Raw genomic sequence first — 21,621 nt, 5'->3', positions numbered from 1 at the left:
AGACACTTACCTGTAAGAAGGTATTCTCCAAGGACAGCAGGCCACATATTCTCATGTATGGGTAACACGGTCCGTGCTGCCCGGTAAGGAGCATGAAAAAGCTTTACAGAACTTTAAGAGTGTGCGAAACACTCCCACCGTGTATGGGCAAGTGACTTCCTGCCCACCTTGAGAGCACAGGACTAGCAGTAGCATACTATAAACATACTACAAAAAAAAGGAGACAACTCCAAGGGGAGGTGGGAGGGTATGTGAGAACAAGAAGGCCAATAAATTCTCACATGTGGGAATCCCTAGCTACCAGGTTCACTGAAAGCAATAAGCATTGGTCAATTGGACCATACAACAGCAAGAGCAAAATACAGATTAACCTGAAACTATATACAAAGAGTGTGAGAGTGCAGCCTGGAAAAGAATAAAACAAACCTGGGGGGGGGGGAGGGGGTGGAGTTGGATTCTAGACCCCAAACAAATTCTGCAGAACTATCTGTCCAAACAGACTATTGAGTCGGGTATCCTGCTCAAAGTAGTAGTGAGATGTGAATGTGCGAACTGAATACTACATTGCAGCCTTGCAAATTTCTTCAATGGAGGCTAACTGCAAGTGGGTTACTGACGCTGCCATGGTTCTGATAGTGTGTGCCGTGACATGACCCTCAAGGGTCAGGCCAGCCTGGGCATAAGTCTGCCAGCCAATTGGATGCGTTTCCCGATGGTGACTCCCAACTTGTTTTGGGTCAAAAGAAACAAAAAGCTGTGTGGATTGTCTGTGGGGCTCAGTCCAAGTAAAAGGCCAGTGCTCGTTTGTAGTCCAAAATGTGCAGTGCGCTCTTGCCAGGATGAGCATAAGGATTAGGAAAGAATGTTGCAAGACAATCGACTGGTTTAGATGGAATTACGTTACAACCTTAGGCAGGAACTTAGGGTGCATGTGGAGAAGTACTGTTGTGATGAAACTTTGTATAAGGTACATCCACTACTAATGCCTGAAGCTCACTTACCCTGCAAGCTGAAGTTAACAGCCACCAAAAACATGACCGTCCAGGTCAAGTACTTCAGATGACTGGAATCAAGTGGCTCAAAAGAATCTTTCATCAGCTGGGTGAGGACAATGTTGAGGTCCCATGACACAGGCAGAGGTATGACATAGTAACATAGTAGATGACAGGGGGCTCTGTCAACAGTAAACCTCTCATGAAGCGAACTACAGGCTGTCCAGAGATGGGCTTACCCTCTACATGATAAGCAATAATTGTCCTCACACCAGACTGTAAACCTCCTTTATTTGAAAGAGTAGCATATCTTAGTGGAATGTTTCCTGAAAGCCAACATCTGGAAAATGCAAGGAAACAAATTCTAAGCTCTCAACATCCAGGCCATGAGGGCCAGCGACTGGAGGCTTGGAAGTAGGAGATCCCTCATTCTGTGTGATGAAGTTTGGGAAACACTCCCACCCTCCATAGTTCTTCGGAGGATAACTCCAGAAGAGGAGGAAACTAGATCCGCTGACATGGGAACCAATTTTTCAAAATTATTGGGGGTGCTAAGCCCAGTGGAAATAACCCCTCCCTGGACATATACAAGGAATTTTCTCAATATTGGGGGTGCGTAAGCACCCACAGAGCCGGCTCCTATTCCACTGAGACCAATACAGTGCAATCAGAATCATGGTTCCCCAGTCTTGCTTAAGTTTCAGCAAAGTCTTACTCACAAGAGGTATGGGATGGTCACTTTTATTGCGGCTATGCTCTGTTCACCCCTTGTTTTGACTGGGGAGCTGTCTAGGCCTTAGGTGCACGCTGTTGATGAGAATGAGTGTGCTGGGGTTGTTAAGCCTGCGGAGGCTGGCAAGGAGCTCTGTGAGTGGTAGGGTCCAAAAACCACATGAATGAGGAGGTAGTTGCAGACGGTGTCCTTTGGGATAGAGTATTGAGGCGTCAGCGACCTCCTCTACCTTCTCTTCAAAAAGATTATCCTCCTGTCACATGGCATCTGTCAAGCTCTGCTGAACCACCAGGTCCAGGTCACAGACAAGCAGCCACGAAAATCTATGCATCACTATACTTTTGAGCAGAGATCCTGGATGTCACATCAAAAGTGCCGTAGGTGCCCCGGCCGAGAACTTAAGACACGCCTTCCGCTGCTTGACCAACTGGCAAAGTGATTCAGCCTGCTCCAGTGGGAGTGCGCCAAATCAGACATACTGTGCACCAAGGACCGCAAGCACAGGCTCATGTAGAGCTGATACGATTGTATACAGGAGAGAAGCATAGAGGTCCAATACATCTTCTGCCCAAAATAATCCAGGGTTCTAGATTTCTTGCCAGGTGGCGCCAAAGCATAGCTAGAATTCCTGGCCTTTTTAAGTGCAGATTCTACCACCAGAGAATGATGAGGCAACTGAGGCCTAGCAAATCCAGTGGAAGACTGACTCTGGTACATGGTGTCAATCATCTTAGGAAGCACAGGGACAGAGCGGGAGACTCCCCATTCTTCACTTGAACGTCCCGCAAGATCTTGTGAAGTGGGATCATCACAGCCTTCTCTAGGAAGAGACTCCTAGTCCATGACCTCAAACATCTTAGCCCTGGGCTCATCCTCCACTTCCAAAGGAATGGGAATGGCAGCTGCCATTTCCTTAACAAAAGATGGGAAGGAAAGGATCTCAGGTGAAGACTTTCTCCTTTTCTGTGGAAAGCATCAGATTGGATGCCATAAGACTCCTCCTCTAAGAACCATGGATCCTCATCTGACCTCTCATGAGCGCTGCTCATCGGTGTTAGCCAGAAACTCCTCATGAGAGGGCCGAGACTGAGCCCACCTTGAAAGGGGACTAACATGCATATTTTCAAAGCACTTAGCCTTACAAAGTTCCATAGGTTACTATGGAACTTTGTAAGGCTAAGTGTTTTGAAAATGAGCCCCTATGTCTTCAAAAGGGGTGTCGAGGTGTTGGCTCCAGCTTCGACACTGGCGAAGCTTCCTCCACTGATACAGAGGCGGTGCCAACACTGGTGCAAGTCGACATCAAGGCCGCAAGCGGCACCGGCTTCAGAGACCTCACTGCAGGCTGACAGCCATACAGGACAGCAGCAAGAGGAATGGCAGGCTCAAGCACGCCAGATGCCGATGCACTCTGTTGTAACAGTCCTGCCAAAAGCTGAGGGGTCCTTTTACAAACACGCATCTCTAACGTTTAGCTAGCGCGCCTTTGTAAAAGGACCCTTCAGGGAGTGAGGCCTGGAGGTCCTTATTAAGGGCCAACATCAGGAAAAGGCTGGGGCATCAGTGTAGAGAGGCTGCTGAACTGTCTGGGTTAATGCTAGTGCTTGGTCCTGGCTGCATGGAGACCCATACATTGGAACTTCTTGTATGGAGGGGGAGCGGTCCTCCCGGCACAGATGGCTTCTCGGGTACTGGGCGATCGCTTGGTGTCCTGGCGCTCCCAGCATCACGTATTGAGGGCAATCAATGCCTATGCTTCTTGAGCTTTCCTTGATGCCAGTAATCAATGCTCCTCAGTTCTGCTGAGGATGACGTCGCATCCTCACATCATCGCAGGATCAGGTCCGATTCTGATTGGTTCCAAGGGGGGCTGCAAATTGGCTGGCGTCGAGACAGGTGGAGAGCCACTCGATGCAGGCGGATGAACCCGAAACAACTCTTGACACTGATGTCGAAGACGAGGCTTCAGACCTGGCTCCAAAAAGTTTTTTTTCTGGTTGAGCCTCTCTGGCTAACTGGGTTCTTTTCTTCATATGAAGATAAAGAACACAGAAGGGGTATGTTCAGGTTCCAAACACTGAAGACACCAAGAATGGGCGTCTTTGCCAGAGATGGTCCTATTACACTGGCTACAGCGCTTGAAGCCACTGGGAACCTTCGATAACATGAAAGGAAAAACAGCCATGGCCAAATCAAAGGACTCGATGGTGCCCAAAAAAAAAAAAAAAGGGTGGCAAAGCACCAGAAAAAAAACATAGGTCTGAACTTCAGTCGTGCTTTCCTAAATGCAGCCTCATGAGCAAGGTAAAAACAAAGGAAAAAAGGGCAAAAATAACCTAAACTGTAAGGGAAAAAAATGGAAGCCTGAAAAAGAACAGGGCAAAAAAACAGGGAAGGCACAAAATAAATAAACCAATAAAAATACAGTCTCAAAGAAATCCCAAACCAAGCTGTGACAAACAGAAAAATTACGTCCTCTTCTCATCGCGGAAAAAAGAAAACTGCAGGTACTGCATTCTTGCGGGGGGAGGGAAGGCACTCATGCATGTGTGGTGGGAGCACGGTGCACATTCTTTTTTCAACCTCCCACATGTCATAATTATTACTACTACTACTTAACATTTCTAGAGCGCTACTAGGGTTACGCAGCGCTGTACAATTTAACAAAAAGAGAGAGTCCCTGCTCAAAGAGCTTACAATCTAATAGACAAGTGAACGGTCGGTCCGATAGGGCAAGTCAAATTGGGGCAGTCTGGATTCACTGAACGGTAAGGGTTAGGTGCCGAACGCAGCATTGAAGAGGTGGGCTTTAAGCAAAGACTTGAAGACGGGCAGGGAGGGGGCTTGGCGTAAGGGCTCAGGAAGGTTGTTGGCCTGCTTGTCCTCCGAGAAAAGGTTATAATTGAATCCTTGACCGGGGCAGAATCTTAACCCAATTAAAACATGTCCTAACAATATGCTCAGCTATTCTTTAGTGCTCTCTCATGCTGGTTCTACACACACCCCTGTAACTGTTGCACTCTGGCACATAAATAACTGAAGCCAGACTGTCATCAAAGACCTTACTATATTATATAAAATATCAAATATTTGTGAAATTTGTGAAAAACTATAGTTCATTTGAAATCATGTAGGTTTATTTTTTAAATGTATTGTTTATTGTATCTAGCTCCTAATAATCTGTAGAGTTTCTTTCATTTCATGATTGTTGTTGAGAGGCTTTATTCTATTGTATCCTACTTTGGACAGCTGGTAAAAATGGAGACTATAAATGAAAACATGTCAATTTTCAAAGTAGGGTAAGGTGGTGTTCTTGCAGGGTTTGCACTTATATGCATATGTTTGGAGTTTTGAACATACACACACATTTTACCTCAAAAAACTGTGTCCCCCACAAGACAGTTGTAAACATCTACAGTTTTCCTGGGGTGCTGATCCAAACATATGCAAGTACTGTCACTTTGAAAATCCAGCATGGTATGCACATACTTTTCACTAACATGAAAATTACCCCTATATATATATTTTATATTTTTTTTTAGGAGAGAGACAATAAGAAATCAAATTTCTTCACCTGAATTTGCCCACTTTCACCCAACCTGCAGGACAAGAATGCTTTATTTTTCTTATTTATCCAACACAGCTTTAATTGGTCAACAGAGTGTGCAGTTTTCATACACAACAAAGTACCATTTCTCTGCCATACAATTCTGTGCAGCATTTACCTTCAGGGTCCAGCAGCTTAGTAAGGCCAAGGTGTTGCTCTGCGAGGTTAAAAGCATTCTGAAGATTGTAGTGCACATTTGATTTCTTCAATTTATCAAAATCTATTAAGTCAGGCCTAATTATTTAAAAACAAAAAGCAAACATTAGTTTTAAGTAAATGTGGCACACTTTATACACCTTAGCCCTAAGATCCTTTCGGTCTTGATAGTGAACAGAGAGAAAATTTGAGATATAATAAAACCAATTATTAATCATTAGATCCAGTCCAGTTTTATCCAAGACTATCTAGTCAAGGTAACATACTTTGCCTTATGGGCTGTCTGTGATCCTGGGATGAAGGCTTCAGCTATAAAACAGGTCACTACTGAGGATGTTTACACTTAGCCATAATCCCTATTTCCTCCCACATTTTCTGAACACCACAGTATTGAGCAGACATCTGCTTAAATCTTTAAGGCTTCTGCTAGTAGACTTGGTAATGAAGGGAAAGAAGGAACAGTAATATCAGAAACTGTAATGACCCAGGATAAAGAAGAATCCAAACTCAATTATAGCTTTATAAAAAGTAAATTTAAAAGAAAGGGCACAATGCATTTGAGAGGGCACATACCGGTGTTTGTGAATTAGTGCATTGAAAGCCATCCCATCTCTCCAGCTGGTGGTAAAGTTGTGGATGTTGACGTTAGGGTAACTGTTAATATGAAAACAGCAATGTAGTAAAACCATAGCGTTTGTTCCAACTATAGGTTTCAAAGTCAATACAAATGCGTTTGATATGGTTAACCATGATATTCTAATTAAACATTCTAGAATATTTTGGAATAGGAAGAAATGTATTGAATTGGTTTCATAGTTTTCTAACAACAAGAACATACCAGGTAATATCTAAATTGATATATCACCACCATGCAGACCGAAATGTGGTGTGCCTCAGGGATCTCCGCTTTCACCGATTCTCTTCAATCTAATGATGTTACCTTTGGCTAAAGCATTGTCTAACCAAGACCTAAATCCATATATTTATGCCGATGATGTGAAGATATATATTCCGTTCAAAAAGGACTTATCAGAAATTGCAGACAAAATAAATTGCAGCTTCCAAATTATGAACTCATGGGCAGACGCTTTCCAACTAAAGCTGAATACAGAAAAGACACAATGCCTAATATTAGCATTGCAATATAACAAAATCAACTATCCCAACATAAACACGCCAAACCATACTCTCCCTGTTGCGGACACCCTGAAACTCCTAGGCGTAACAATTGATCGCAATCTTAATCTAGACTGCCATGTAAAAAATGTCATAGAAAATGTTCTATGCAATGTGGAGGCTCAGAAGAGTAAGATCTTTCTTCCCAAGAGAGACATCTTGCGTATTGGTGCAATCGTTGGTTCTGAGCCATTTGGACTACTATTTCCTTATACTCGGGACGCAAGACAGAAACCATCAAGAAACTTCAGACAGCCCAGAACACCGCAGCCAGATTAATATTCGGCAAGGCGAAATATGAAAGTGCCAGACCCCTTAGAGAAAGCCTGCACTGGCTCCCACTGCATTCAAGATATGTACCTTGGTCCATAAAATCATTTATGGAGATGCCCCATCATACATGTCAGACTTAATTAACTTACCAGAGAGAAACAATAAGCGTTCATCACGCACCTGCTTAAACCGTCATTATCCCAATTGCAGAGGACTTAAATACAAGTCTGTACATACATCCAGTTTCTCATACACCTGCACGCAACTATGGAATGAATTACCGTTTGCCATAAAAACAACACACAACCTGACAACCGTCTGAAAGTTATTAAAGACCTACTTATTCATAAAGCCGTACAATAAAGATTCCCCATAACGATCTGACTTCCTAATTATTCCAATCACAACTATTAAGGAACCCTCCTATCTGTCCATCCTAATTACATCCTCACAACTAAATATTATATCTTGTCCTGATATCATTATGTTATGTAATGTTGATCTTTCAATCCACTTCCAATCCAATATGATTTACTTATGCACACTTATTTGTAATAATTGTAAAATTATTATTCTATTATGATTGCTTTGATATTCTACGTACCCATCTGTATCTATATTTTGAAATTCTTATCCTATAATGTGTACATGTTGCTATAACATTTGAGGTGGGAAAATGAGGGATACAAGTACAGCAAATAAATAAATAAATACATGTTCATTGTGGAAATCCCGAAAATCAGGCTAGGTTGTGGACCCATGTAGTAGGAACTCATGGTGTGATAGACAGAAGGGGAAGAGCTGGAGCAGAGATTCTTCTGTACACTTCACAGCTGCTGTCTCATCTCTTTGCTTCTGTATCTTCCCTCCTATGCTCTGTAGTGCTGCCCAGCTGCTGCTGGGACAGAAAGGAAGGGTAGGAGCAGTAAGCAGATTTGGGGGAAGGGGGGGGGGGGGGGCAGGGTTAGGAACCTGCTGGGGCTGCTATCACTGTGGCCCAAAAATGCTACTATACACTCATTACATATGTGTTAAGGTTAAATAATTATATAAATATAATTTGTAGTGATGTAGGTCATGTCATTTGTGCATTATCTTACATTCTGTTTTCTAAACAAAGTTATTGTTTCTGGAAAGTCAATTATGACAGCTTCAGAAGGCTGTACTACTTTTTCCTATCTTGTTCAAAATATCATCCAATATTGTAGCTTTATTTTTTTTTCTTAACACAAGTCCTTGGCTTTTCTTTTTTTTGGCTCTCAATTTTTTTTTAAAAATTTTCACTTTTGTTCAGAGTAAAAGTTGTAATATTTTACCACCACTTCTTTTTTTCAAACCATGTTTATCATTTAATTTATATTTCATATGCTTCAGGATGATGCCAATGCTCATTTCATTTCTTTTAAATGTATTTATTTGTGAATGCAACGCAGAAGATTGCAAAAGTAATCATGAATAACATTCTATAATGCCAGATACTGCAAAGATACATGGGGGGGGGGAGGGGAGGGGAATAGCTAGACACTTGCTCATTTCTGATGATCACAGTGGGCTCCTGTGCTCTGATCTAAAAAGCTATGTGTGAGGGACTGAGGAAGAGGAAGAGATACCAAAACAACCAACATTTTGCTGCAGCAGTTAATCACCAAAGAGAAAACTGAATTGAAATGGTTTTGTTTGCTGGCTGATAAAAATATCCTTTGGTAAATAAGTGACCTAAACACTCATGACCAATGCTCAGAACTCTGGTGTTATTAGCAAAAAGCACAGGAACAATGTTGGAAAACAGCCCTCTAATGCTGGAAATTAGTGCCATACAAATTTTAAGTGTGTGCTGTAAAAGGGAGAGGAATGTGCCTGGCACATACGCACAAGTGTTTCATGGTAAACGCAGCTCTTGTGCAAGCAATCACAGACAGCAAACATCTCAGGAGGCATCTACGGCTTTCAAACCTGGAAGTGAAGCATACATTGGTGCAGTTTCTCTGCACCTTTAAATATAAGCCTTTCAATTATTTTTTTTCCACTAGAAGGCTTATATTTAAGCGCAGAAAACAGGTGCCAACATGTGCTTTCATTTTCAGCTTTGCCCAAACTCGCACACATTTCTCACTCCCAGCGCTTAAAGGCTTCTGCTTCCAAATTCATCATGGGAAACCCTCTGTTTATACATCCTAATAATGCCAGCTACGAACTGGAGTTAGGTTCCCAGCAGTAAGGGCAGCTTTGCTTTGTGCGCTGTCCTCTGAGCATGAGGAGGGAATGGGAAATTACCTCATAATATCTGTTTGACTACTATTTGCGCCAATCTTTGGCACACACGTTCCCTGTGCTACATCCCTCTGAACATCCTGCGCAGATTAACGCTGGTGCTAATCCAGCGCTAATCAGCTCTAGCACTGGCATTAGGCTGTGAGCATCGGTCCACCACTGAAGAGCAATACACTCCAAAATAAGCCCTTGTCAATCGGCTGAGACACATGTAGCCCGCAAAGTAGTTCCCTGAGAAACGCATCAAACAAATCAGAGCTACTCCTCTTGTCAACTCAAGCTAAAACCTCCAGGACATCAGTGACTTGTCCTGAAGCAATCCAGTTAAGAGATGTTTACACATTCCTAAATGACTTTCTTGAAAACTCATAACTCTGTAAACTGTTTTACTGATAATCTTTTAATCTGTACCCACCCAGCTGTCTTCATCTGGCACCACAAAAGCAAGGCATCCTTGGCAGATTTCTTCTCCTTATTGTCTTCTGTTTCCACACTAATATCTTGGATCTGAGGTACACAAATCAATAAAATGCAATTGATGCCTCCACAGCTCCATCACCAAGGTCAACCCAAAGTAAAATATTTTTCCACTTACATATTTTCTTGTACTGAACTGTGCATGGTACAACACAGACCAAATAATATTAAGAAAGAAGGTGACATTTCTAGATATATTTACTAAGAAAACTATTACTAAAGTAATGATTTTATAACTAAACATAAATGCTATTTTAATAACATCTGCTTCCTATATAACCCCCCCCCCCCCCCAAAACAACAACAAAACAAATAAAGCACAGAAATCAAGAATAATCTCCTGCTGAGATTTACATATTAAGAAAAAATGAGAAATTAGGCCCTACCTGTTAATTTGCTTTCCTTTAGTCCATCCAGACTGGCCCAGCTGAACTGATGCGTTATGCATGCCTTCCAGCAGGTGGACTCTGAGAACAATATTTCTTGAGAGAGCCCAATAGGAGCCCAGCACAGCCCTCTCAAGTCTCAGTGTATCAGTAACAAAGCAGAAGAAAGAAAGATAACATCTGTGCACAGCTGGGTTCTACAGCCACCCATACACAAGGAGAAAGAGCAAAAGGCATACTGGCCATAGATCAACGAAACAGAGAATGTAAATATAACTTTGTGCATGAACAAATATCTGATCATTTATTTTTTTTTAAGAAAATATTATTGTTCCCCCAAAAACAGATCGCTTAACCAAAAAAAAAAACATCTAATGAACTACAAGCAGCTAAGAGTGGGAGCTGGGCCGGTCTGAAGGGACTGAAGGAAAGCAAATTAGCAGGCAGAACATCAAAGGTATGCTTCAAGAGTGTCTACAGACGACGGACCTGCGGATCCTTTAAGGTAGAGCCCCTATCCACCGGAACAGTGTTCTTTTTGGTCACTGCTGACACTAACTGCATCTACCACAGGAGGCCTGAGCCAATCTCTGTCCCACTCAGGTATCGGATAGCGATGAACCATGGAACAAGCAAGCTTAAAAGGAGTGTCAGGAACATCCCACTGCGCTTGAACAATATCTCTAATATCCTGATGCACTGGTAAGGATCTACCTGACTTATGGGCACCCTTAACTAGAGGATCCCCTTTGTGGAAAACCACAGGTTCCTGATCCTCCTCAAAATTTAAAGTAGCAGCTACTAGAGTAATTAATTCCTGCAAATCTTCTTTATGGAAAACCGAGGCATAGACAGCTCCTCTCCCGGCGGCACCTCAGTCAGTGCAGGGAAAGAGTCTTCCTCTCCCTCATAGTGCTCTGTATCAACTACAAAACCCTCTCTGTCCCCCAGGGACTCAGAATCAAGAGCTGCTGCTACCTCCTGATCTTCCCAAGAGACCCGAGCAGCAGACAAAGAGGTCTGAGGAGAGGCATTGTGTAGCAAATAAGCCTTATACATAGCTAAAGTAATGTGGCTGTTCCCCGTGGTGCTAAATGTCAGACTTGTGAGTTCTTGTACCAAATAGAGCGCTGCTGAGCCCGGTACTCGGACCAGGTTCTGCTTGGCGGCCGAACAACCCTGGGTTTCACCTGCGCTGACCGCCGTTACCCAGAAGTTGAGCCCCTAGGTGTGGGCGGCCTGCAGGACTTATGAGACGGAGCTGGAAGCGGGGTGGTGAACATATCGGCCAGGCAGGCAGCAGAGTGATCCAGGTACAGGCAAAGTCAATAGGCAAGCAGCAGGCAGGGGAGTAATCCAGGTAAAGGCAATGTCGATAGGCAAGCAGCAAGGTGTCGCATTTTCAAAGCTGGAAACTGGGTTTGTGAGCCCTTGGGGCCTCTGCCGAGCGGCAGTGGCAGGCAAAACCACCCCACGCTAGAGACAGGGCAGATATTTGACAAACAGTTAGGCTTCACCTGCACCTGGTCACTTTCCACCAAGAGTTGAGCTCAAGGCTTCAGGTGGCAGGCAGGACTTACTGGACAGGGCAGGACTGGCTAACAGCTAGGCAGCACAGGGACAGCAAGGCAGGGAAAGGATAGGCTAAAGGACAGGACTGAAAGCTGCGAGCAGCCCCTGAAACAGGGAACAAACACAGCTAGACAAAAGACTGAACTGAAAGCTGCAAGCAGCCACTGAAGCAGGGAACAAACACAGATAAACCCAGAACTAGACAAAGACCTATAAACAAGACACAAGACTGGGAAACAAGCAATACAGTAAACAAGCAATACCCTAAACTACACATAGACTAACTAGAACAGGCAAGACTTCAGGCAAGAACAAGAGCAAGGAAACAAAACTCAGGCTGAAGTGCAACAAGCACCAACATACCATGGACTTAGACGCAATGCAAAGGCAAAACAGCAAGGTTTTAGAATGGCTAATAAGCCCAGCAGCACCTGGAGCTCAGCTGCAACCATCACCAGGAAACTACAGGTGCTGTGTAGGTTCAATCCAAGCAAGCAAGTCTGGCAGCCCGGAAGATCCGGACCGGACTGAGCTGAAATCTGGAACGGGTGACGGGCCACAGCAGCCACCGGTTCTGGCCACCAGAGGGCGAGGTGAACACAGACGTAACACAAGGGGAGTAATCCAGGTACAGTCAATGTCAATAGGCAAACAGGCAAGAGAGTAATCCAGTTACAGGCAAAGTCAGCAACCAGGGACAAGCAGATAAGAAGCAAACTACTTAGCAAGTAACACCTACCAAAGTAGAAGCTGAGGCATGGAGTCCAGAAAGAGCTCAGCTGATAAAGTGCTGGTGTCTGACATCAGCAGGAACCAGCAGGGAGAAGGAGCAGAGCCACAGGACAAGAGCAGGGGAAGGAGGAACCGGAAGACCAATAGGAGAGAAGCAAGGGAAGCCAGGCAGAGGGAGAGCAGACACAGGTGGGTGGAAGCAAAGCAATCAAGGAGCCTGGAAGCCAGGCAGAAAGACAGCAGACACAGGTGCATGGAAGCAAAGCAATTAAGGAGCCTGCAACCACTGCTCTCTGAACAAACCCAGAGAAGAACTATACACACATGGCTCAGGGCAGTGCCTGTCAGTGTGCGTGTTGAGACCCCGCACAGCCCGAGGACTCCACTTGCGTTGAGTTAGGGGACATGACACTAAAGGACCCTTTCCACGAAGGGGTGTAGACCAGAACATCTAAGGAAGGCTCAGGATGAGAAAATGGAGGGACTTGGCCACCCGAGTGTACACTTCAGAAGCAGTAGAAACCCCCCTCCCCCCCCCCCCCCCCCACAGGTCTCAGCCTCAACCAGTAAATGCCCTAAGCAGTGAATAGATAATACAGAAATATTAAAGAAGCAAAGCTATCTATATAAAAGAAAGAAAAGAGACTAAAGGGCTCACCAAGTCTTCCTCCTGCTGGAGACTGAGAATACTGAGACTTGAGAGGGCTGTGCTGGGCTCCTATTGGCTCTCTCAAGAAACATTGTTCTCAGTCTCCACCTGCTGGAAGGCGTGCACAACTCATCAGTTCAGCTGGGCCGGTCCAGAGAGACAATAAGGGAAACACTGTTGAGGAAAATATTCATTGATGCCAAAAGAATCCAATGTTCTAGTTTTCCCTGGCCAGAAATCAGAAGATTAATGGTCTGGAGAAGTTTGATCATTTTATTCCATTTACAGATTTAAAGAAAAACTATACTTTAAATTACAGTAGCTTCTACATCTATATTTACAAGCAATGTATTTGATAAAGGTATAATTAGAAGATGTAACAAAGTTTGATTTGAAAACATTTAATTTAAAATCCAACATAGGATTTCTTTTTTCCATTACACAAATTACTGTGAGATGTGGATACACCTTCTACTGATTACTACCTAATGTGGGACAAAGATTATAGCAGTAAATGCAGCCAAAAAAAAAAAAAAAAAAAAGAGTGAGACTGTTCACAATGTCTTCCATAATGATAGAGAATGCATACAAAGGTGGTATTTGATCCCTGCAACAGTTACAACCATTATGGGTAAGAGGTAGTTTACAGTCATTTTAAGCATACTACCTCCTAAGAGCTTCCCTTCTCCAGAAGTGTTTGATACAAGACATTCATGGAGGGGAATTTAAATCACCAAAGAAGAGAAGTCCACGTCGCCACTATAATTTTGGTATAAGTACCCTTTGGTCCTGGTGTGATTGACTCCAATATAGCATGGGATATTGTTCCAATAGAAAAAAATTGCATTAGTTATAATATCTTGGTCGCAAATTTCATAAGAATATTTTTAAAATCACTGGAAATGGTTTACAAGTGTCTAGAGAACAGATTACATCAATCAAGTCAACATTTGATTACAATAACATGGAATTAAAATGAGTTAGAATGAGGTATTTAGGTGTTTATGTTCAATTTTTTTAAATCATATTCACATCTTCCATATTTTCAAACACATGTATGCATGCAAAATTAGTGTGAAATAGTTCTCCACTGTCTTATCTAGCAAATTTTTAACAACTCAATGTATAAGAAACAAAAACCCCACAAAAAGATCTACATAAAATCTGGAGTTGCTACAGCACACACATCTATTATCCCCAACTTATCATTCTACTAGCTTCATGGAACACTATTTTAACAAAACAATTTATCTTCTTGGGCTTACCTGGAACCTCAGAATAATTGTCCAGATCAGACCCAGTGTCAGCCTGTGATTTCCATCCACAATATCATGGGACCCCATGTTCTCTAAGTGCACCCGCTGTTCTTTCAGGAACTGGAGGGCTTTGTCAACATTCTCCAAACAATGGATACGCATTCTTCCCTTGGTGGGTTTGGGCTATGGACATATTACAAACAGAAGATAAAACAGATGCCAATTCCTCTTTTTTTTTCTTTTTTAAGAACCATAATACAAATCCAAAAAAGGTATATTGTACAAGCAATTCTAATTCAACAGCTGGAGAAAAACAGCTACTCTTAGAAAACCTAGATCTATTTACTTGGACCTCTACATTCATGAAAAATTCATTTGCTGCAGCACAATGTTTCATCTCAAAAACATACTACAACACAGACTTTTAAATTAGCTACTGATATCTCCCATCAAATCCTCATTGCTAAGGTAACTCTTCTACTAGTGCATTCAAAGTCAGTCCAAGGGTATCTGACATTCTAGATGAACCTTCAACCATGCACCCTCCCATCCCATAGTCTAGCATTTTCCCTTCCCTATCCCTTTCCATGAGGTGTCCAGCACCTTTCCCCTTCTCTCCACCTCCCCCCCACCCCAAGGTGTCCAACATTGCCCCCTCACTGTCCATTGCTCAACCTACTACTCTCTGTCACTGCTGCAAGTCCGTCCAGGCCTGCTCCCATTAAAGAAGAATCAGCGCAGCCAGCACAGGGCCTCGATACATGCTTGCATTTAAGGTCAGTCATGTCCTAGCCCTTCCAGATGTCCTCTTTAGAAGGGAATATATGGCAGCCTTTGAGCACACACATGCACTCAAGTTCCCATGCCGACTCTTCTCTAGACTAGTGAGAAGACTGCTGTGCCATTCCTGGAAGTGTCACCTTAGACGGATGCATAGTTGGCCTACAGTAAGAACCAGCAAATTAGGTGCCTAGATGTTCTTTAGTGTGGCTAGTATAAACTGGTTAAATCCTCCAAGGGTGGTTCGACAACAATGTGGCAATCTATTTTACACAGTTGTGGAGGAAAAACGCTTTTGTATCCCCTATGCAGAACTTGTTTTATTCTGATTATGTGGGGTAAGATCTTCATCAGCTTAAAAAAACTCCTTCATAATTCCATTTTGAACCCACAAATTACTGTAATTTTAATTCATATAGCTTAATTGTGAAACGGCAAGCACTTATGTTTTAGTCCGACGTGGTCCCGTTTCGCCTAATATGGCTTTCTCAAGGGTATAGACCTCGTGCTTGAACTGGGTTGATTATCTCAGTTTGGCTTCTCCTTAAGGCGAAACAGGACCCCGTCGGATTAAAAGATAAGTGCTTGCCGTATCACAATTAAGCTATATGAATTAAAATTACAATAATTTGTGGATTCAAAATGGATTTATGAAGGAGGTTTTTTAAGCCGATGAAGATATTACCCCACATAATCAGAATAAAACAAGTTCTGTATAGGAGATAGAGGCTTTTTTCCTCCACAACTGTGTAAAATAGATTGCCACGTTGTTGTCTAACCACCCTTGGAGGATTTAACAATATTAGTATTGAATAGTGTGGTCAAGTCCCATTTAATAGTAAAAGGTAGTATAAACTGGTCACAAGATGAAAAACACGTATTTGTTATTGCTTTCCTCAACTTAACCCCATCCCAAATCTGACGTTTTCTATCCCTCATGTAAAAAAAAGTGGCCTCGATGTTGATATCCACAGATATTTTACTGAGGGAAAGGACTAGCCTGCTCAGATGGCCTATTTAACATGGTAAAAAGCCAGTTACCCAAGTAAATGGCTTTTTGAAAACAGGTCTAAATAATTACAACTGACTGAAGTCAGCATCAAACAACATCTGGTATGAAATGCCTTCTTAGAAAAATGCTTTCAGAGAGAAAACCTGTTAAAAAGTCAAGATTGTCTATCATCTCCGTCATTCACTTTTGTACTCCCTAACACTCCATTGAACACAATTCTACCACTTTCTTCTTTTGATATTTCAAGACTTTAGACTAAAAACTTTCTTAGGATCCAGAAGCCAGAATTGGAACTGGAATTTTTATTAATCCACTTTTATAAAATCACATATTCAGAAACTAGTTACCTGTATTTAAGTAAAAGTTTGGTCACTTTTACTTGAAAATAAGTACAAGAAACATTTCTTACTTTTACCAAAGTAATAATTTCACCATTTTTTACAACTTTTAAAGGGTCTTTTACTAAAGCTTAGCTTGAGTTATCTAAAGCAGGGCCCATTTTATTCCTATGGGCTCTGCTGCAAATAACTCGAGCTAAACTTTAGTAAAAGACCCCCCCCCCCCTCAGTTAGTTACATCTGATGTTTGCAGTTAAAAATAAAACTATTAGTAGAAGTGATGTTTCTGCGGTAAGCCAAACGAAGCAGCAAAAACACAAACTAATGTTTCCTAATGCAAACCTCGACATGCACAGTGGATTATTTAATCTTAATCTGTGTTCAGGGAATACAGCCTATGAGAACAGTGGAATTGCCTATGTTTGTTGAACTAGTTATTAGTTTCCATTCAAATAAAACAGTGATGAACTGGGTCACTTTGAAGTGGAGATGAAGCTGAAAACTGGTTGCAGATCTTGGTGAGCAGACATGTCTCTACCACAACAGACTGCTGGTCATCCCATGGAGCAAAGATTCATACCTGTACCAGGTATTCTCTGAGGACAGCAGGCTGATTGTTCTCTCACTTGGGTAGACGTCCATGTTGGCCCAGGATCGGAAGTTTTGCCAGCAAAATCTCAAAACATCTTCCAGAGTCTTCAGGCGCACAAGCGGTGCACAAGCGGACCAGTATCTCGCCCGTCGCATAAGTCCCTCAGTGTAGTCCAAAAGCAAGAGGAAAACAAACAACTCCAAAGGGGAAGAGGGCGGGTTTGTGAGAACAATCAGCCTGCTGTCCTCGGAGAATACCTGCTACAGGTAAGAATCTTCGCTTTCTCCGAGGACAAGCAGGCTGATTGTCCTCACACTTGGGGTATCCCTAGCTGCCAGGCTCACTCAAAACAACAAACATTGGTCAATTGGGCCTCGCAACGGCGAGGACATAACAGAAATTGACCTGAAAAGAAACACAACTAAGTGAAAGTGCAGCCAGGAAAATATCATGGAGGTCAACAGGCTATGAGAGATGTTGATATTGTGTGTTTCTACTGCATTGATGTTGTTTTTGTTGCCTGTATCCGACTCCATGAGACAATAAGCATAATATTAAAAAAAAAAAAAAAGAAATGGGCCTAGGAGGGTGGAGTTGGATTCTAAACCCCGAACAGATTCTGCAGCACCGACTGCCCAAACCAACCGTCACATCGGGTATCCTGCTGAAGGCAGTAGTGAGATGTGAATGTGTGGACTGATGACCACGTTGTAGCCTTGCAAATCTCTTCAATAGAAGCTGACTTCAAGTGAGCCACTGACGCAGCCATGGCTCTGACATTATGAGCCGTGACATGGCCCTCTAGAGTCAGCCCAGCTGGGGCATAAGTAAAAGATATGCAATCCGCTAGCCAATTAGAGATTGTAAGGCCAATGCTCTCTTACAGTACAAGGTGTGCAACTTGACTTCACCAGGGGGGATATGTGGACGGGGAAAAAATGTTGGCAAGATGATTGACTGGTTCAGATGGAACTCAGACACCACCTTCGGCAAGAACTTAGGGTGAATGCGGAGGACTACTCTGTTATGATGAAACTTGATATACAGTGCTTGCACTACCAGGGCTTGGAAGCTCACTGACTCTACGAGCTGAAGTAACAGCCAACAAGAAAATGACCATCCAGGTCAAGTACTTCAGATGGCAGGAATTCAGTGGCTCAAAAGGAGCTTTCATCAGCTGGGTGAGAACGATATTGAGATCCCATGACACTGGTGGAGGTTTGACAGGGGGCTTTGACAAAAGCAAACCTCTCATGAAGCGAACAACTAAAGGCTGTCCAGAGATAGGCTTACCCTCTACATGTTGATGATAAGCACTAATTGCACTAAAGTGAACTGTTATGGAGTTGGTCTTGAGACCAGACTCTGATAAGTGTAGAAGGTATTCAAGCAGGGTCCATGTAGAACAAGAAAGAGGATCTAGGGCCTTGCTGTCACACCAGACGGCAAATCTCCTCCATTTAAAAGAATCACACTTCTTCGTGGAATCTTTTCTGGAAGCAAGACTCTGGAGACACCCTCTGAAAGACCCAAGGAGGCGGATTCTAAGCTCTCAACATCCAGGCCGTGAGAGTCAGAGACTGGAGGCTGGGATGTAGACGTGACCCCTCGTTCTGGGTGATGCGGGTTGGAAAACAGTCCAATCTCCACGGTTCTTCAAAGGCCAACTCCAGAAGAGGAAACCAAATCTGACGCGGCCAGAAGAGAGCAATCAGGATCATGGTTCTGCAGTCTTGCTTGAGTTTCAGCAAAGTCTTCCCTACTAGAGGTATGGGAGGATACGCATACAGAAGGCCTGTCCCCCAATGCAGGAGAAAGGCATCTGACGCTAGTCTGTCATGGGCCTGAAGTCTGGAACAGAATTGACAGACTTTGTGATTGATCTGAGGGGGTGCCCCATGCTCGGAAGATCTTGAGGACAACGCCCATGTTTAGCGACCACTCGTGTGGTTGCATGAACATGCTCAATCTGTCAGCCAGACTGTTTAAGCCTGCCAGATATGTGGCTTGGAGAAACATGCCATGACGGCATGCACAAAGCCACATCCGGACGGCTTCCTGACACATGGGGCAAGATCCAGTGCCCCCCTGCTTGTTGGTGTAATATATAGCAACCTGATTGTCTGTCTGAATCAGAATGATTTGGTTGGACAAACGATCTCTGAAAGCCTTGAGAGCGTTCCAGATCACTCGTAATTCTAGGAGGTTGATCTGAAGACCCTTTTCTGGAAAAGACCAAGCTCCTTGAGTGTGGAGACCATCTACATGAGATCCCCACCCTAGGAGGGATGCATCTGTCATCAACACTTTTTGTGGTTGAGGAATTTGGAAAGGACGTCCCAAGGTCAAATTGGATCGACTGGTCCACCACTGAAGGGAACTGCAAAAGTTGGTAGATAGATGGATTATATCCTCTAGATCCCATGTGGCCTGACACCACAGAGAAGCTAGGGTCCATTGAGCTGATCTCATATGCAGACGTGCCATGGGAGTTACATGAACTGTGCAGGCCATGTGTCCTAAGAGTCTCAACATCTGCCAAGCTGTGATCTGTTGAGACTCTCGAGCCATGGACAAGAAGGCCAGAAGATTGTCTGCCCTTGCCTGGGAAAGATAAGCTTGACGTCCGGGTGTCCAACAGACCTCCAATGAATTCCAATTTTTGAACCAGGACTAGATGGGACTTGGGATAATTGATCACAAAGCCCAGTAGCTCTAGCACTCGAATAGTCACCCACCTGGACTGTAGAGCGCCTGCCTCCGAGGTGCTCTACACCAGCCAATCATCAAGATAATGAAACACATGCACTCCCAGTCTGCGTAGCGATGCTGCACAACTGCCAGGCACTTTGTGAAAACCCTGGGTGCAGACGCGAGACCAAAGGGTAGTACACAGTACTGAAAGTGCCAAGTTCCCATCCGAAATCGAAGATACTTCCTGTGAGCTGGGAGTATCGAGATGTGGGTATAGGCATCCTTTAAGTCCAGAGAGCATAGCCAATCGTTTTCCTGAATCATGGGAAGAAGGGTGCCGAGGGAAACCATCCTGAACTTTTCTCGGAGTAGGAATTTGTTCATGGCCCTTAGGTCTAGGATGGGACGCATCCCCCCGTTTTCTTTTGCACAAGGAAGTACCTGGAATAGAATCCCAGCCCTTCTTCTCCTGGTGGAACAGGTTCGACCGCACTGGCCTTTAGAAGGGCAGAGAGTTCCTCTGCAAGTACCTGCTTGTACTGGGAGCTGTAAGAAAGAGCTCCTGGTGGGCATAAGTACATAAGTAATGCCACACTGGGAAAAGACCAAGGGTCCATCAAGCCCAGCATCCTGTCCATAACAGCGGCCAATCCAGGCCAAGGGCACCTGGCAAGCTTCCCAAACGTACAAACATTCTATACATGTTATTCCTGGAACTGTGGATTTTTCCCAAGACCATTTAGTAGCGGTTTATGGATTTGTCCTTTAGGAAACCGTCTAACCCCTTTTTAAATTCTGCCAAGCTAACCGCCTTCACCATGTTCTCCGGCAATGAATTCCAGAGTTTAATTACTCGTTGGGTGAAGAAAAATTTTCTCCAATTTGTTTTAAATTTACTACACTGTAGTTTCATCGCATGCCCCCTAGTCCTAGTATTTTTGGAAAGCATGAACAGACGCTTCACATCTACCTGTTCCACTCCACTCATTATTTTATATACCTCTATCATATCTTCCCTAAGCCGTCTCTTCTCCAAGCTGAAAAGCCCTAGCCTCCTTAGTCTTTCAATTTGGAAGTTTGGATTCCAGATTGCGGGTGTATCCTGAGCAGACTATTTGACGAACCCACCGAACGGAGGTCATGAGAGGACACCTTTGGTGAAAATATATCAACCTCTCCCCGACCGGCAAGTCATCCAGCATGGACACCTTTTCCAAGGCTATGCTGCACTGGAGCCAGTCAAAAGCCCGTCCCTTGCTTTTGCTGGGGGACCGCAGGGGCCTTAGGCGCATGCCATTGATGGGAAAGAGCATGCTGGGACTGAGCCTGAGTAGGCTGCCGAGAAGCAGGAGTGTACCTACGCCTATTATAGGAATAGGGGGCACTTCTCTTCTCTCCGAAAAACCTCCTAGATGAGGAGGTGGTAGCAGAAGACGCCCAGCGGGAGAGAGAATCCATAGCATCATGGTGCTTCTTGATCTGATCGACCACATCATCTACTTTTTCGCCAAAAAGATCATCCCACGGGCAAGGAACTGTCAGGACCTCAAGGCAGGACTGGAATTTGCGACCCCTTGGGCCACTGCCGAGGAGTGGCAGCGGCAGGCAAGACCACCCTGGAACTGGATACACAGAAGAGCAGGACTGGAACTCTGAACTGGAGTAGTACTGAGACAGGCAACTAGAACAGGCAGAACAGGAACAACTTCACCTGCGCTTGACCACCGATCCTCCGGAGTTGAGCTCCGGAGTGCGGGTGGCCGGCAGGACTTGCAGGATAAGGCAGGAACTGAAGATCCAGAGGACCCACCCTGGGGCTGGGATACACGAAGGAAGCTAGGCTAAATACTAGATTCAACCTAGAAGCTGCAAGCAGCCACTAAGCCAGAAACACAAGACAGACCAAGGGGACAAGACGTACACAC

General features: G+C 43.9%; 1 protein-coding gene across 2 annotated transcripts in view; it reads right to left on the bottom strand.

The window, feature by feature from the left end:
- The window catches only part of SPTBN1 (spectrin beta, non-erythrocytic 1), a 547,674-nt gene that overhangs the window by 180,579 nt on the left and 345,474 nt on the right, over positions 1–21,621 (bottom strand). For both annotated transcript variants that reach the window (XM_030195847.1, XM_030195848.1), the window contains 4 exons: positions 14,290–14,463; positions 9,624–9,715; positions 6,062–6,142; positions 5,451–5,566 (listed from right to left, as the gene is read on the bottom strand). In XM_030195847.1, the coding sequence (XP_030051707.1) occupies positions 5,451–5,566; positions 6,062–6,142; positions 9,624–9,715; positions 14,290–14,463 (463 nt within the window). The remainder of the gene's footprint in view (positions 1–5,450; positions 5,567–6,061; positions 6,143–9,623; positions 9,716–14,289; positions 14,464–21,621) is intronic.

Source organism: Microcaecilia unicolor, chromosome 3, assembly GCF_901765095.1.
Source record: "Microcaecilia unicolor chromosome 3, aMicUni1.1, whole genome shotgun sequence".
In the NCBI taxonomy this organism is placed as follows: Eukaryota; Metazoa; Chordata; class Amphibia; order Gymnophiona; family Siphonopidae; genus Microcaecilia; species Microcaecilia unicolor.
Note: the sequence above shows the minus strand (reverse complement) of the source record. Positions and strands in the feature narration are given on the sequence as shown.